The 17,867-nt window shown below is 40.0% G+C and overlaps 1 protein-coding gene across 8 annotated transcripts in view; it reads left to right on the top strand.

The window, feature by feature from the left end:
• SORCS3 (sortilin related VPS10 domain containing receptor 3) overlaps positions 1-17,867 on the top strand; it is a 612,545-nt gene that overhangs the window by 495,923 nt on the left and 98,755 nt on the right. For all 8 annotated transcript variants that reach the window (XM_021072812.2, XM_021072813.2, XM_084993359.1 and 5 more), the window contains 3 exons: positions 4,948-5,127; positions 14,887-15,033; positions 16,761-16,863. In XM_021072812.2, coding sequence (XP_020928471.1) covers positions 4,948-5,127; positions 14,887-15,033; positions 16,761-16,863 — 430 coding nt within the window. The remainder of the gene's footprint in view (positions 1-4,947; positions 5,128-14,886; positions 15,034-16,760; positions 16,864-17,867) is intronic.

Raw genomic sequence — 17,867 nt, forward strand, 5'->3', positions numbered from 1 at the left:
TGTGTGTGTGTAGCGTCTTCTTTATCCATTCTCTGTTGATGAATATTTAGGTTGTGGCCATGTCTTGGCTATTGTCAATAGTGTTGCTGTGAACATTGGGCTGCATGTATCTTTTTGAATTATAGTGTTGTCTGGGTATATGCCCAGGAGTGGGATTGCTGGATCATACGACAACTCTATTTTCATTTTTTTGAGGAACCCTCATACTGTTTTCCACAGTGGCTGCAACAATTTACATTCCCACCTTCAGTGTAATAACTTCCTGTTTAACTACACACCCCACTCCCCACAGTTCATTCTAGCCTTGCTTTACATTTCCCTCTACAAGTCATTCTTTTCTGCCTCTGAGGTGCTTTCAGATATTATGATCAGAGTGTTATCCCCATTGCAATAGGCTTTTCAAATAAAGTCTCTCCTTATCTAAGTTTAGGTTTGTTTTTGATGGTAGAATACAATTAATCCCATTTCGAATAATGAAAGAAAGGAGCAGGAAATATATATTTAGATAATTTATTACAGTGATCATGACACTGCTATTAACCTTTTCTGTAATTTCCTTAGGAAGATTTTTCTTAGCTTTTATGCTTCCCCAAATGCTGATTTGTCCTTCTTTGCTGTGTCCCTGCCACACGTCTTAAAGTGTTTTATGTAATTCTAACCTCTTTTTTCACTTCCTGTTCACTCTTGAACCTGCTGCTTGTGGCTCTCAGCTCTTCCACACTCATTTCCCACTATTCCAATAAAAATATGCCAGCTGTTGTTACCAGTGTCCACTGACATGCCAAATCCTATTAGATATCCCTCCGTCTTTATCTTCTTTTTTTTTAACCTCTCTGGAGTATCTGACACTGTTGAGGGAAAAAAAGTCATATTTGATACATTTCCTTATAGCCGTTTTTTTCTCCCTGGTCTCCTTTTCTGGATCCCCTTTCCTTGCCATCCTTAAAATTGTGTGTTCCTAAGTCCTCCTTGCTTTCTTCGTGGTTCCCGTGTGATCTCATCCCTTCTCTTCACCTGCTGTCTCCCATATCCCAGCCCATATATCTCCCTAAAATGCTGGACCTTATTGTTAACTGCCTATTTGAAGTACATTCCCTTAATCATCTCATTTAACAACTAAGCTCAAAGTCTCTACCCTTTGACCCTTATTCTCTTCCTTTTCCTATGTTTTCTTACTTACTCCATTTATTTACTCTATCAACTTTTGTTGGATGTCAACCATATGCTAGATGCTCTGGGAAGTACTAAAAATGATAAACAAGAGAGACATAGCTTCTGCCCTCCAGAGCTTATAGTCTAATAGGAGAGGCAGACCTCACACACATAATTGTAATAGTGACTATTAGTTTTGATTCTAATGAGTAAAGAAAAGGCAGAAAATGTTTATAATTCAGGTACCTGGATATTAAAGATATATCTGTCTCCTTGACCCCCCATGGATTCTACCTCCTTAACATCTCTCCAATTCATTTCATAGGCTTCTCTTGGAGTAACTACTTCCTTAGTTCAGGTCTTCTGTGTTACTACCTAGATGGTTGCAACGATCTTTTAAGACTTCTTCCTGCCTCTAGCACTGTCCCACTTAACTTCATTCTTCACAATGCTCCCATATTGGACATTGTCATTCAATGAACCTGATCTTCTTCACCAAAATCTGTGCATTAACCAACTCTAATCCTCCCTCTCCCCTGCTTAAAAATCTTTGTCATATTTATACTTCCTTCAGGGTAAAACTTTGGTGTTCTATACAGACCCCCTTGTGATGTGGCCACTCTCTCTTCTCACCTCCCTTGGAGGAAAATTGCCTATGAGTGGTTCCAAGTTCCATGCATGTCCTTGAATGCTCTACTTTCTCTTCCCCTGCCTCCCCCCTCCCACCTGTAAGCCATTGTGCTCCTTTCACCAGTTGCAGTACCTCTACTATAGCCCTTAATCAAGTTCAGGAAAGGCCAAGTTTATGATGTTTCCACCACTGTGTGGGCATCTTATTGAGGTCAGGTTCTACATTTTAATACTCTCTGTATTTACATATGGTGTTTGGCACATGGCAAACACTTAAGAACATAGGCATTTTTGTAATGAATAAAGTTGCATTAGGCCCAGATTATAAGAAAATGTTTCAGTAAGAGGGTATTTTTAGTGTTGTTCACCTAAGAAGTTACAGATTTAGGTTTTCAAAAAGCAGCTATTATTCTCCCTAATGACTGTCTTGAGACTGTGTCAGGGGAGTATTATTTATAATTGTTCTAGTAAGGAAGTGACACATGCTTTGGAGTTAGATTAGGGTAGCAAGATGAAAGAAATAAGCTTTGTTAACATGCAGGTTCCTGTTGGACCAATTTTAGCTAATGATGCTTTACTTTATTATTAAAGGCTTATTATTTTGATTATTGGTTGACCTCTATTCAACTCTAAGACCTATTAGGAGAGAGAACAAATAGTTCAGAGCTTATCAAAAAGTGATTCCTCAAATTGCATGCACCAGAATCATTTGGAGGGCTTGCTCAGGTGGTAGAATCCAAGCCTCCACCTCAGACATACTGAATCAGAATCTTAGGCAGAGGAACTCATGAGTCTGTGTGCTAGGAGGATCTCCAGGTCATTTTGATGCATACTAAATTGTGCTCCCACTGATAGTTTGGCTTCTTGATTCAGATAGTCTTGCATTCAAATCTCAGTAATACGATTTATTATGTAAATGGCTTTGACAAATTAAGAATTTATCGAGCAAACATTACATATGTCTATCTATTAGAGAGTGTTCTCTCATCTTAGAGTCTGGAATACCTGTTCACCAGGTAACACAGTCCCACTGCAGGTCTAAACTAAGAGGCACTCAGAGCAAATCTGCTGCCTCTAATCCTGACCATGCCCTAGTGTTTTAAGTTGTTTTTTTCCACTTCTTTTACATTAGTTTAGTCTAAAATAACTTAGCTCGTTCATTTTTATGACCAAACATCTGGGAAAATCCAGGCATTTCTATTGCATTTTTAACAGGGTAAGTGAATTTAATCCGTATTTCCTGCAGCTGCTATTTCCCCTCCTACTGGGTTCTTGGGCTTTCATTCCACACCAACACAACACGATTTCATCACATGGTTTTTAAGAGTAAGCCTTATTTCCATTTTCAAGCAGCTCAGCAGGAACTTGTAATTCTACAAGGTGTGTAAGTAAGTGCAAATAAACAAGTGAGGTCTTCGTCAAGGTGACCTATGGAGTCCAAGGCTAGAGGCTGTGACCCGACAAACTCCAATAAAAGATCCAGAACTTGTTTTCTCACTTTCCCCACCGCCCAGCTATCCAAATCAAATGAGTTTGTATCCTTTAAAAATCATCTTGGAGGAACTCTCCATGGTTCTGACATTAGAGACGTTGCTGCCTCCTTTTCTTGTTGAAACCATTTCTAGGAAAGGTTGGTCAAATACAGAAAAGACTAGATCCACCCTAGTTATTTACTTACTGTCAACTCCATTTGCTTGTATTCCTAGTACCACACTGATTTCCACTACAGTGACAAGGGTGCCTCCTCCCCCCACCCCCAAATGGAAGTACTCTTATTTGGTCAAGTATTTATCCAGGCCAGTATTTCCTCCTGACAGTGTAAATTCCTTAGACAAGGATTTTAATTTATGGTAATCTTTGTACAGTGCCTACATGCAGACTGCTTTTATAAACTATTTTGAGTTGTGAACTATTAATTTGATTTTAGAAATGATCCATCCAGGCATAGAAACTAAAGTGACTTCAGGGACCAAGTTAACATCAATATGAAAGGGCAGATCATTGGAACCTTTGGGCATGCAAAGCTAAGATTCCAATGAATGCTAACTCCACCTAAAACTACTACATTTCAGGTATTTGATAGATGCTATGGTCAAACCAAACCATTGTGATTCATAGTCATTCCATGGGTCATTGGTTTGCAACTTCTGAGCTGGAGGCTATATATCCAAATAGTTAGAAGTTACCAATTGTATTAAAGTCATCCCACAGAGGCTCAAAACATGGTTTGATTGCTTACAAGTTATATAATCTGAGGTCAGTTGGCAAACCTCTACATGCCTCAGCTTACTCCTAAATAAAATGATTATAATCATACTACTTCCATTGCAGAATCATTTGGACTTTTAATTGAAATAATTCATTTAGATGACTGAATATGTTCCCAAATGTTAGCTATTGAAATGAGAACCCAATCTCTTCACATTTTTGGTGAGAAAATGGAAGGTCAGGGAAACTGACACATTCAATATCATACAGCTAACTTATAGCAGAGCTTATATTATGACCCAGAACACTAAATTCCAGGTTTAATAGCCTTTCCTCTTTATTTGTGGTTTTCAAATATTACTTTATTATCAGAAGAAACCCCCTCACCCTTTACTCCTAAGATATAACACAGAACTCCAGGATACAATAGGTCTAAGTAGTGCTGCTCTGTTTCAAACTGAGTTGGATGCCCAGAGCCCTGCCCATTTGCTATGCCTCCATGCAACCCTTCCTGCTATCCCCATGACTAAATATTCCAAAGAATGTATGAAAACTTCTACACTAAAAAGTTTGAAATCATGAATGAAGATCTAATAAAGGGATAGGCCCTGTCTTTTTTTGCATGTGTGTCTCCTCTTGCAAGGCTGTGTGTCTCCATGAGTACTAACACTAATTTCCAGTTATAGAAATAAAAAATGAAAGTGGATGGATCCCTCGAAGCCATGGAAAATGATACCCACCAAAGCCCCTTACACCCATCTTACTATTGCTTAGGAAGGAACAGAAATCATGAGGCTCATAGTTTAGAGCCGTGGCCCAACACAAAATTGTTTAACATTGCCTATAATAACTCAAGCTTTTTCTCAACCATTTCATAAGTCATGGTAATTATTCTGGGTCCAGTGAGCAGGGAGATATGGAGATCTGCTCCCTTATAGGCCTTCCATCTTCTTACAGGACATGCACATCATCAGTACCGATGAGAACCAAGTGTTTGCAGCCGTCCAGGAATGGAACCAGAATGACACATACAATCTCTACATCTCAGACACACGTGGGATCTACTTCACCCTGGCCATGGAGAACATTAAGAGCAGCCGAGGACTAATGGGAAACATCGTTATTGAATTGTACGAGGTATGTAGCCAAGATTATCCTGCACCTGGATCTGACTTTCTCTTTCATGAGTTTTAAAGGTATGAACACAAGCTTTGGAGTCAAATAGTCTTGAGTTCAGATCTCAGTTGTACACCTCGTGATTGGGTGACTTTAGGCAAGGGATTTAACTCTTCCATGCCTCAATACCATTACCTGAAAAGTGGAGATAAGTTATTTAAAAAGATTATTGTGAGAATGAGAGAGGTGTTTGTAAAGCATTTAATGCGGTGGCTGACTCAAGACTTCAATAAATGTTGCTAAAGTTGACGTTCATATATGTATATGTGTGATTACAAGCCAGAAGTGAAAGTAATAGACCTCTGTGATCTCTTAAGTACCTTTTTCAATCCTATGCTTCCTTTTATGAGGTCTAGGTGGAGGGAGTAGTGCCATTTATATACATGTATATCTCTATGTATCTATGAATCTATGTATCTATCTATCTACTTTACAGCTGCACCTGTGGCACATGGAAATTCCTGGGCTGGAGGTCAGAGTTGCAGCTGCCAGCCTATGCCAAAGCCACAGCAACAGCAGATCCAAGCTGCATCTGTGACCTATGTCATAGTTTGCAGCAATGGCAGATAACCCACTGAATAAGGCCAGGGATCAAACCCACATCCTCATATACACTATGTTGGGTTCTTAACCCAGTGAGCCACATGGGAACTCAAGTAGTGCTATTTATTTTCTTTAAATTACTTGGAAAGTCAGTGTTCTGTGAACAAATTTATAGGAAACAAAAGAAAATATTAGTGGTGGGAGTGAGGGTTTCCCTAAAGTGCCACTAGATGCCAACACCTGTGCATGAAGAAAAACTGGCATTAACTTAAATTGTCTTTCTTTCTTTCTTTTTTATTATTATCACCTTTATTGAGTTTCCAATTCTATTGAATTTCTGTTTTAATGTGATCACCGATTAAAGGATAATTTATCTAGGAAACCAAATGACAACATTTAGGAACTAGATTAAAAAAAAAACAGGAGGAGTTCCCGTCGTGGCGCAGTGGTTAACGAATCCGACTAGGAACCATGAGGTTGCGGGTTCGGTCCCTGCCCTTGCTCAGTGGGTTAACGATCTGGCGTTGCCGTGAGCTGTGGTGTAGGTTGCAGACGTGGCTCGGATCCTGCGTTGCTGTGGCTCTGGCGTAGGCCGGTGGCTACAGCTCCGATTCAACCCCTAGCCTGGGAACCTCCATATGCCGCGGGAGCGGCCCAAGAAATAGCAACAACAACAACAACAAAAAAAGAGAAAAAAAAAAAAAAAAAAAAAAAGCAAAAACAACTTTACTGTATAATAGAAATTGAAGAAACTTTATAAATCAACTATACTTTAATTTAAAAAATCTAAAACAAAACAAAAGCAAAACCAAAAAACATTGTTTTGGTGATCCTAAATCTATAGTGTTTATTTATACCTCCAGAAACAGTGTGTGACTTTTGTCAGTCCTGGCCACAGTGGAAGAACTTAACTGACCACTTCAACCTGATGGGTTGATTTGAGTTTTAAAAGTGTGTCTTATTATCCAACATTCACTAGTGACTGGTGTCAGGCTGTGCTGGCTGAGGTCATTCATTCATGGCAGGATGAGTTGTCTGTTGTGGATGGCAGCCTCAGATGGCTTGGGTGTGCTACTCTATTGTGAGTTTTCCTCTTTGAGAAGTGGGAGCTGCTTTCAGAACATGGGGACCAGTGCCTGGGTTTTTTGCTTTGCAGTGGTCTCTTCTGGGCGGTGTCTATCAGAATTCCAGCATCCCTATCCTGGTATCTAAGCTGGCTTCTCAATTACTAAGAGTGGTAGAAACATATAAGATTACAATTATTTTATTAGGTAGAAGGAATGTTACACAAAGCCATGTGGCGAATGGAAGTACTTTAAAAAACAGAGAGAAGTGAATTTCATTGGGTATAAAACAAAATCGGTAGAAATACTCTGATTTTCTGGGATGTAGTAGACAAGTGCTGAAATAATTCCCTTAGCAACAAGGTCCCAGCTTGGGAAATGGCTTAGTTTTCTTCCTTAAATTGTAAAGACTGGAAGAGATGACTAAGGGGTGTAAATGGCTTTGGGAAGCTTAACTTTTCATGCCTCTAATCACACGAGGAGGCAGAAATACATCTTTGTTATTGTGCAGTAAATCACATCTGTGGGAAGGTTTGGCTGAATGTTCCCAGGACTGAGGCTATTCCTGTTTGCACCAGTAAGCCTATAGAGGTAAGAGGATTATTCACACTTCTATGACCAGACACTAATAGGGGAGGTGGACATTGCTTCAGATGACCTTTCAGTTGAGAAATCCCTGTTTCTCTGACTCTATTGATGTGGTGGGTGAGTTTACCATTGTGCCATTCTTTTTCTAAAAAAGGGTGCCTGAAATTCCTTGGTCATCTAGAACAGTGAGACATTCTGACCTGAAGTGGAGCATGAATAAAAATGAAGAATGTACCAAGATACATGTAATATTTTTTTGTCTTGCTAAAGTCAGTCTTATTGGGGGGGAAAAATGTAAGGTATCATTGCAGCCACAGAGAAGCAAGATGTGCCAGGCAAGGGAACGTCTCTAAAACCAATTCTGTTAAGCTTGTTCTCCATTCATTTTTATCAGGGCTTCTGTGACCCTGCGTTTTGTTCAAGCCCATGGGGAAAGCAGGAGAAATAAGAGTTCTTACCCTCAGAGCCTGCATTCTAGTTTGTTGGACTCTGAAGGGGTCAATAAACAAAGTTCCTCTTTTACCTGCCTGAGATTGAAACCAGTTGAAACAGAAAAAAAAGGTGAGACAAAAGGACATCAAATGTCAGCTTTCCTGTTCTTAAAAGCATGTGGGAGGACGTGGTCTTACTAATACTGCTCCCCAGAACTGGACTCATCCATCCAGTCACAGGCAGAAACAGTGAATCAAAATCTCTCCCATGGAAGACTGTCTCTAACAACACAGCATTGAGGTACAGAGGATGTGATCTTTGCAGGCAGATCCTGAAAATAGTTGAGTTAGGGATGTGCTGTACATGCCCAGTTCTTTTTCTCAGTGTTACCAATCTGATTATTAGTACTTTTGCCCTGGGGAGGAAGAAATGAAGAAGTGGAAGCTATCCCAAGTGCCAAGAATAGCGTAAGCCAAGAATTGGACAGATGGTGTAGATTTGTAAGACTGTGAGCTAACCCATCTAATTGTGTAGAATAGATGGTTGTCAGATACACGAATGAGTGCTAGATAAGTAGTTGGGATTCAGATTCTAGAAGGCATTTAATACCAAGGGAAAAAATTGTATCCTGACACTATCTATATCCATGAGCATATTGAAGGTTTTTAGAGGGTGGTGCTGTTTTGCACCTGGATATACATTCTATGACTTGGAGATAAAGCTCAATTTAATTAGTCTCTAGGCATCATTAGACTTTAACCTTCTTCACTGGAGATTCTCATAGAAACTGAGATTGTGTACCATATGGCAACTTAGCAAAGAGACTATAATTTTTCTGGACTCTGAATGCCCTTGAGTAATACAGCTGGAAAAAAAGAAATCCAGTAAGCTTTCACATTCAGTTCAGCTAAATTAGCAAACTTTCATGGAGTGTATTTTGTCTGATGAGGCCAGTACATGAGACTCACAAGCTCCTGGGAAGATATAAGCGACTCTAGTAGGGTAGTGATCACAAACTAACTTGTGTTAGAGATATGATTCCTGCATGTTAGAGGATCACTAAAAAGGAATTGTTAATTCTAACTCGATGAATGTGGAGAGACTTGCAGATGAGAAGGTTTAAATGATGAATTGCCAGAGCATAGGAGAAAGGCATGCCTAGTAAAGTTCTAGCATGAGAAGAGGACCACAGTCTGATGAGCAGAGGTCCATTTTCCTGGAATGTTGAATGACCTTGGAAAAGGGATAAAGGGATAAAGATGCTAGTAAAGAGCTTGACTTAAGAGTTGGGTATTTATTCTCTGGGCTAGTATTTCTCTATATTTTTCCCTTACATCTAGCAAATGATAATCGTATGCATGACGTATTCCCTATGCCAAGTTATTTTGTAGCTCTATATTATAATGTAACGTATGATTACATCTGTTTTCCCTTAGCTCTATGTTATAATGTAACATATGATTACGTCTGTTTTCCCTTGTCTGAAATGTCAGATTTGCCTTCAGTTAACACACATGTGAGGTGGTTCAAGCTGACTCTGGCCCCTCAAAGCTCATGGCATGTCACTCCATCTTCCACATGGAACTCTCAGACCTCTTCTTGACATTGAAAAGAGAACAAAGAAAGTGAGAATTTATTTGAGAATTCACGTTGAAGATCTTGGCTTTTCCTTTACTGTGGGTGCAATTTCCGGTTGTAGAGAGTCTTTTGTGTTCTGTTCAGTTCCTGCCTCAGAGAACAATATTGTCATGGCTGTAATTACATAATCAGGGGAGAAAATAATTCTTGAAGGCCAAATAATAATCTTTTCTTTAAGGCGTCAGAGCCCATCCCATCAAAACAAGGCTGGTGTTGATGGTGAATGTAGTTCATTACGTGTGTTCACCATTCTTCTTATGACACTCTTCATAGAGAGCTCTGTTGTGGTTTTTTGACATCTCTAACTATAAACTACATTTCTTCTTAGTTGTCCTCCACTGATAAATCAGGTAACAAATATTCTTTCCAACACTCTCAGTTATATTATGGAAACATGCTCTGAGCTGCTGCATTTTCTTCAGTATTTTCCTCATCTAACTTGTAACTCTGTGTAATAATAACAGCACACCATGTAATGCCTTAGACTGGCATTGTTGAATAAATATATAATACAGCTACACATGCACTTTAAAATTTTTTGAAATATAGAAAAAAGTAAAAAGAAACAGGTAAAAATAGTTGTAATAATATATTTTATTTAGCCAAAATATCCAAAATTCTATCATCTCAGTATATGATTAATATGAAAAATTACTAATGAAGTATTCTATGGTTTTTCTTGTCATACTAAGTCTACAATATCCTGGGTATAATTTACACTTCCCAAGTACATCTCAATTCGTATGCTAAATTTTCCCCATAAATACTTGATCAGAATTTACATTTCATAAAATTTATGGTAGAAGTAGATTCAAGTTATTCCAAACATACTTAAAAGTTTGCCAATAACTGGACCTGGTATTGGTTTTTAAAGTTAAGTTTAAATTCGTTAAAATTAAACAAAATTCAAAGTCAGTTTCTTAGTCCCATTGTCCACATTTCAAGTTTTCAGTAGCCATATGTGGCTAGTGGCCCTGATATTACAACCCTTAACAGTTTATATACTCTTTCTTATCTATCACAATATCTCCTTGTGGTAGATATCATTCCCTGTTGTCCACATGAGAGTACAAAGATGCAGAGAATTTGCTAACTTGGCTCAGATCTAAAGGGCTAACAAGTGGTAGAGCTGTGTTGGAATCAGCCCACGTCTATTTGAGCAAAACACCCCAAGTACTTCCTACTATGCATTTTCTCACATTCATTTTTTTTTTAAATTGGGATATAGTTCATGTATAGTAAAATGTACCCTTTTGGTTCCATGAGTTTTGACAGGAGTATTTGCATCTACAGTCATAATCAAGATATAAAAAACAGAGGATATTGTCCCAAAATATCCCCTCTTACGGCCCATTTGTCATCACCCTCCTCCCATCCAAAGTTACTGGCAAACCAATCTGATTTCTCTCTCTCCATCCAGTAGTTCCTTTTCTTGATTTCGTATGAGAGAAATTATATAGTAGGTAGCCTTTTGAGTCAAGCTTCTTTCCCTTAGCTCGTTGAGACTCACCCATATTGTTGATTATCAATCAATGCTCCCTTCTTTCTGCTTCTGAGTAGTACTGTGTTGCCTGGGCATTTCCTCATTTGTTTAGTTACTCATCACTTGAAGGTCATTCAAGTTGTTTCCAGTTTTGTGTAATTTTGAATAAAATTTCTGTGCACATTCATGTGAACTTAAGTTTTTCTTTCTTACATGTAAATACCTGGTAGTGGAACTGCTAGGTCAAATGTAAGTATATGTTTATAAAAATTGACCAAACTATGTCTTAAGTGGCAATGTTATTTTGTATTCCCACTGGAGATGTATGTGATTTCTAGTATGCTTCACATCTTCACCAACACATGGAATTATCAGTTTTCTGTGTGTGTGTCTGTGTGTATGTGTGTATCTGTGTGTGTGGGCATGTTGTGCACATGTGTGCATGTTTACACATTCCTTTAGGGACCTAGTGGTAACTTGTTAGTTTCATTTAAATTTCCTAATGATTAATTATCTTGACCTCTCTGAGGATGGAGAAAATGAAACTTTCTGAGCCATCCTTAGTGTTCTGTCCTCTTTGCCTATCTTACTGGTGTTTCATTGCATTTCCAGTTTCTAGTGCCTGCCCTCCACCCACTGCTTTATGATCTTTATTGTGGTCCTTCCTTGGCCAGGTGGATAGCTACTTATAGACTCCAAGGGGACATTTTTCCCAAGCTGACCTTCATTGGCTGCTCACCGCAGGAACAACTCTAGGGACAGCCCAAAGTAGACCATGGTAATTGCTTTTCCCAGCAGAGCCCTGGATTCCTTGTCCTTAGGGCTCAGAGAGGTGAACAACAGATGACAGTGCCACCTGGACTCAGTGCTCTGCCAAGGGGCTGCTGTCAGTGTCCCTTTGTACCTCAGATTGATTCCCAGAGGAAAAGTGGGCCATGCAGGCCTGATATCTTGTACTACCCTCTTCTATGGGGACCACCACAAACTGGTACCTTTCTCCTTAAACTCTTGGGGCCAACAGCAGCCAAAAAGCAGGTCTGCTTCCAGACTACGGTGGGAAGACACCCATTTAAGTCTATCAGATTCCAAGTACCTCTATTGATGGAGAAGAGTTAAAGTGTATGTCTCATTCTCCAACTTCTTTACATTGTATATAGTGGGGCTTAGTAGTGTTTCTTGAATCTTTTGTGTGTGTCAGAGATATATATTTAGCAACTTATGTACATACATGTGTGGGTATGAATCTACTAGACTGTGACATACTTGGGTTGCAGTTCAAAAATTTGAAAGCTTTTGGCTTAAGACACAGAAAGTAAGGTGCCCTCCAAACTTATAATCTATTTGTGCAAGAGATGGAGCCAAGAGGCAATTCAACAATAATGTTAGAACTTTTACCAATCCAAATACAAGTGGAAAGTGTTCTATTTTTTGCTGTTGTTATTGTTCTTGTTGTTTGTATGTTTGTTTTTTCAGACAGGAGAGAGTTTTCTTTGGTGTTATTTGCAACTGCAAAAGAAATATCTTCAGGAGTGCAGATGGGCTCCTTAAAAATCTCTCCTTCCTGTAGCTTTTCAATCCCCATTCTCCTGATTTTGCTCTCAGACTATGTGGGGCACACAGAAAATACCTGCCTGAGTGGTGGAGTTCTCAATGGGAGTAGGGTAGTATAAGATTGACATATTATGTTTTCCAAACATGCCAGAAGAATACAAGAAGCAACCAAGTGGCTAGTAATTCATGCTGGAATGCATTGAGCTTGGGGGCTGGGGATGGCGGTGGGGGAGATACAGAAGCCCCACATGAGCAGACTCAGGAGTCTGAGTCTGACCTGTGTGTGTCCTTGAAAGTAGATAGCAAGGCTCTGGGTACATGTTGGATGGTGGGGCAGGGGTAAGGGGGGGAGCTGACTTAAGGAGAGAGTGCTATGGAATCATTATCTTGTGGTCCAACAGAAAAGGCACCAGCTCTGTGTCTAAGAAGAATAGCAGAGAAGGCTCTAAGGAAACAAAGATTCCATTCTCTGTGAGGAATAATTGGTAATCAGGTTTAAGAGAAACACCTTTGCAACTGGTCTTAAAAACTGGGGTGATCTGAGGGCCTCACAGCCCCTGGATGAGCAGTTAAGGTACTAGTATTCCTGAAATAACACTGATTTTAAGCAGCTAGAGCAGGGACAGTACCTCCAGGGAAGGGCATGACTCTGACACCACTGCCCTTCCCACATGCTGGCTTGTCTTTACCCACCCTCTGGTCTAGTTAGGGAATCTAATCAATGCCATTATTGGCTTTTTGTCAAACTCCCCTGGTGGTATCCTTCCCAGATAATACTCTTGCCCTCCTGACATTCTCTGTCCATTTTTTATTGTTGTTGTTGTTTTGAGGTTTTTGTTTTGTTTTGTTTTTTCTTTTCATTCATTTCATTCTCTATTCTCTTTCAAGGCCAGTCATGTTACTTAAAAAAACAAAACAAAACAAAACAAAAAAAACTTCTTATTTCATCAACTAAAATATGCTATTAAAAAAAGAAAAAAAAAAGAACTTATTTCCATGAAATTCTTTCCCTTTGCTCCCACTGGCATCCTCTCAGAACTGCGGTAAACCTCAATTTTCAATGTCCTTCAAAGAATGGGGATAACTAAAATTAAAATTTTCACATATCTGAGTGTTATCAGAAAACTTGCCCTTCCACCTCTTGTTTTTATATATTTAAACAATTTGGACTCCCTTTGCTTTGGAACATGCTGAAACTTGAACAGGAAGTGAAGGGAATCTTTCTTTGACATAGAGTGTTGTCATGCTAAATATCTCTTATTGCCCAGATGTAGGCATAGAAGAAATAAAAGTGAGTCAAATCTGTACTTACTCTTAAACCAACCCTTCTGGATCATAAATCTCCTAGCTCTCTATCTATGTGTTTTGCAGTGATGCTCTTCTCTCTTCAGAATATCAAGGGCATACAGACCTCCGTACATCAGGGACCCTGGCAATAGTTCTCTTTGTTATCTGTGGTATCCTTTATAGGTGACTGAGGAAAAAAAAAAGGAAAGGAATTTTTTATTCCACCTCTTTCAACCCAAAGATGGTATGGGAATTACCCAAAAGTCACATAGTGATATAGTGGGACAGCCAGAGACAGGGCCTGGTCTCCAAGCTGGGTCATCTGCCTAAAAATATCTGCCTTGCCTCGAATCAGGACACCTGGACTTCTACAACTATGAATTATACCTTGATGCTTTGCAAACCTGTCTATAAGCCCTTTCTGAGCAAAATGCCATGCTCTCATTTATTTATTTATTCATTTATTTTTAACTTTTATTGAAGTATAGTTTACAATGTTTCAAATGTACAGTAAAATGATTCAGTTATGTATTTTACATACATTTTATATATGTTATATATGATATATATCATATGTATTATTTTCAGTAATATATTTTATATAATGTATCTATATAATTGAAATATATACAATATGTTCTTTTATATATTCTTTTTCGGATTGTTTTGCATTATAAGGTATTATAAGGTATTGAATTGAATTTCCTGTGCTACACAGTAGGTCCTTGTTGGTCATCTGTTTCACATATAGTAATGTGTACCTGTTAATCCCTAATGTTCTCTGGAAGGAGTAGCTCCCTCGGTTGTCATCAACCACTCCCACCCCAAAGGGAATGTTGATCGTTGATTAAGGATAAGGTGTCCTCTGAATACTGTGCAGAGACTTGTAGAGTGGGGAAAAGCAGGTGACTAAGAGGGGAGTGGGGCTTTTGGTTTGTGGGGGTAGGGAACAGAGGGGAACTTAAACTTCTCCGACACCACGTGGTATATGACATTTGTCACCATGCCCTTCACCTTTTCCTCTTTTGTACCCCCAACATGCTGTGGAAAATGCTGGGGCTTCTCCTAGGGATTCTCCCAAACTATAGGTGTTTTGGCCCAACATGTTTCTCCATGTCCCACCTTTTTTCCTAGGTAGCAGGTATCAAAGGGATATTCCTGGCAAACAAGAAGGTGGATGACCAGGTGAAGACATACATCACGTACAACAAGGGCAGGGATTGGCGTCTACTGCAAGCTCCAGATGTGGACCTGAGAGGAAGCCCTGTACACTGTCTGCTGGTCAGTCCCTCAGCCTCACGTGAGATCACAGAGCAGGCTGGTTACCCTGGGGATGCTGGGGATGGATAAATTACTTCAAGGAGGCCTTGGAAACTGGCTGGTGCTGGACAGGGATTTCCTACAACTTCCAGGGCATTGATTTGTGGACACAGACTGCCTTATCACTTGGAGGGAAAGTTCTGCTGAATTCCACAAGCTTTTACTGAGAATATACTATGTGCTCCAACTCCTACTAAGATAAGTAAACACAAGAGAAAGAACCAGGGGCTAAGGATGCCAAACAGAGCTCAGTAGTGGGTAAATACCTATTAGCTGATGCTGATATGATACAGTTTGATAAGTGCTTGCTAGTGGTCAAGGTAAGCAAGAGTTGCCTTGGAAGCCCAAGAAATGTCAGGCTGGTAGGTCCACATGGAGCAATAGTTAATCTCTTCCATTCCCAGGGTTCCAGCTGTATGGAATATTAGGGTGGCCACCATGGAAGACATGATGGATAAGATACTGTCTCTGTCCTCAGGGGCTGCAGTGAGAGATGGGGAGGGAAGAAAGGTAATTAACAGTGAAATTCACAACCCTCAGTGACTGCTTACAGAAAACCTATGTGAGAAATGTTTTCAAGGACTCAGAAATGGTTATGTTTCTCCTTCACAAAATAAGTTGCCTTTTACCACTTACTAAAAAGGTTTATCAACCATATATCATATTCTAGACATTATGTTAAAAACTGGAAATCTAGTGTTAAATAGGAAAAAAAGGATATTTTCCATTTTGTAGTTTTAAGTCTAGCTCCATGTTTTTGGTTTAGGGTCCTAGGGAGGTCAGAGACAGATGCCTGCCTACCTCTGGGAACTGGTCATAGCAAGAACTTTTTTCCCCAAACCTCACCCATGGATTCATCTTATTTTATTAACCTAATTTTCTCTTTTTCCCAGTTTCACAATGTGCTCATTTTTATTTATTATGGGCCCTACATCTCTATAAATCCCCAATCCTTTTATAGAAGCTCACATAGGGAGGAACAAGTAAATGAATAAAGAACACAAACTTAGGCCGGTGGCTACAGCTCCGATTCGACCCCTAGCCTGGGAACTTCCATATGCCACGGGAGCGGCCCAAGGAATAGCAAAAAAAGACAAAAAAAAAAAAAAACAAAAAACAAAAAAAAGAACACAAACTTACATGAGTTTTAGATCATGGCTTCAAACATTTTAAGTAAAATTTGAAGTGAAATTACAAACAGGAGCCAAATACATAAATCAGAAACAGACTACCTGATTGAAGAAGAGGGTAGGGGACCTGAGACTCCCCCTTCGCTTCCCCATTTCACTGCTCCCCCTGGCCCCTTAGAGCTCCAAGAACCAGAGTATGATGGTCAGCATCAGATGTGGGAGAAGGTCAGTGTCATCCTGTGCAAAGGAATGGTCACAGAGGTTTTGTTTGACCATGAGCTGGAACTTGATGGATGGGTGGGGGTGAGGGAGGGCGGCATATCCTTGTTATGGGAGTGGGGACCAGCACAGGCCTATGGGTGGTGCTCAGGGCAGCTTCTGATGTGAGCATATAGGCTGTTCAGGGAGAGATGACCCCTGCCCAAAGCTAAGTGAGTGGCTCACATCTGACCTTTGCTGTTCTGGAAGCTGAACACAAGAGAGCCCCATCTCCGGTGGGACAGGAGTGCATGTCAGGAGTTTCCTGGAATGAAGCTACTTTCTTCTTCTCCATTGTAGCCCTTCTGCTCCCTACACCTACACTTGCAAATCTCTGAAAATCCGTATTCCTCAGGAAGAATCTCCAGCAAGGAGACAGCTCCAGGGCTCGTGGTGGCTACAGGTAAGAAAGGCATTCCCTGGGCTTCTTCCTCACTGAGGGCCTCTGGAAGATGTTATGACCTCATTGGAATCATTTGAGCATCAACTAAATGCTATGGGCACTCTTCCCACATAATAGGCAGGATTCGTGGAACTCCAAGGCTAATCTAGTAACCCAGCAAAAGAACTCCAGACAGTTGTAACTCTTGGTAAATGCACCATCCTACATGGTGAGAGGTTAGTCCACTGTGCTTAGTGAGAGCCAAGAGTTCCTCTCCAAGTAAACTGACTGATCAGCAAGGTTGTTTTTAGTAGAGAATTCTCACTTTAAGAAAATGTGATATATCAACTTCCTAGCCCACCTAGTATAAGTTGGGGTAGTTTTCTCTTTACACAGAGAATTCTTTACAAAGGGTTTCACCTCAGAGCTGTTTTTAATCAGGAGGTCTCTGGTGCATGTAAAGGTTTGTTTACACATGATTAACCACTTGGCTGAGAGCCTGGGGGAAAGGGCAGAAAAACTCCAGGTTGCATTGTTGAAACCACTGTCCACTGAACATCAATCAGAAAGGAAGATAAAACAACTCTGAGATGAAAATGAAAGTCTCTGGGGGAATGTGCTTGATTAGTATGCATTTGATTTGCATACACCTTTTCAGGAATACATTGATGGCATAAAGCAAGGCGGGCCTCTAATCTTCCAAGTTAAAGCTCTGGTATTAGGCAGCTTTTTGCTAATCAAAGCAGATAAATTCACAGAGACTTTCTGAGATGGCTTAGTCTGTTTTCTCTCATCAACCTGAAGCCCTGGCCCCTGAAGTTGCTGTTCTCCTAGACCTCACTTCCTTCTTCAGCTTCCAACTGCATGAACTTTCAAATACCACCAGTGACCACTCCCATCAGACTGACAGCTCTCATAGTCTTCTGATGTCTCAGTCACTCCTCTCAACCTGGTAGGAATCAGATCCGCCATACTTAACACCACTGGCTTCAGGGATCCCAGGACAGTGAGGGATAAGGGCAGGC

Source organism: Sus scrofa, chromosome 14, assembly GCF_054392235.1.
Source record: "Sus scrofa isolate SSC_HxYL_T2T_F1_AM1 chromosome 14, Sscrofa_HxYL_maternal_Yorkshire_Landrace_v2.0, whole genome shotgun sequence".
Taxonomy (NCBI): domain Eukaryota; kingdom Metazoa; phylum Chordata; class Mammalia; order Artiodactyla; family Suidae; genus Sus; species Sus scrofa.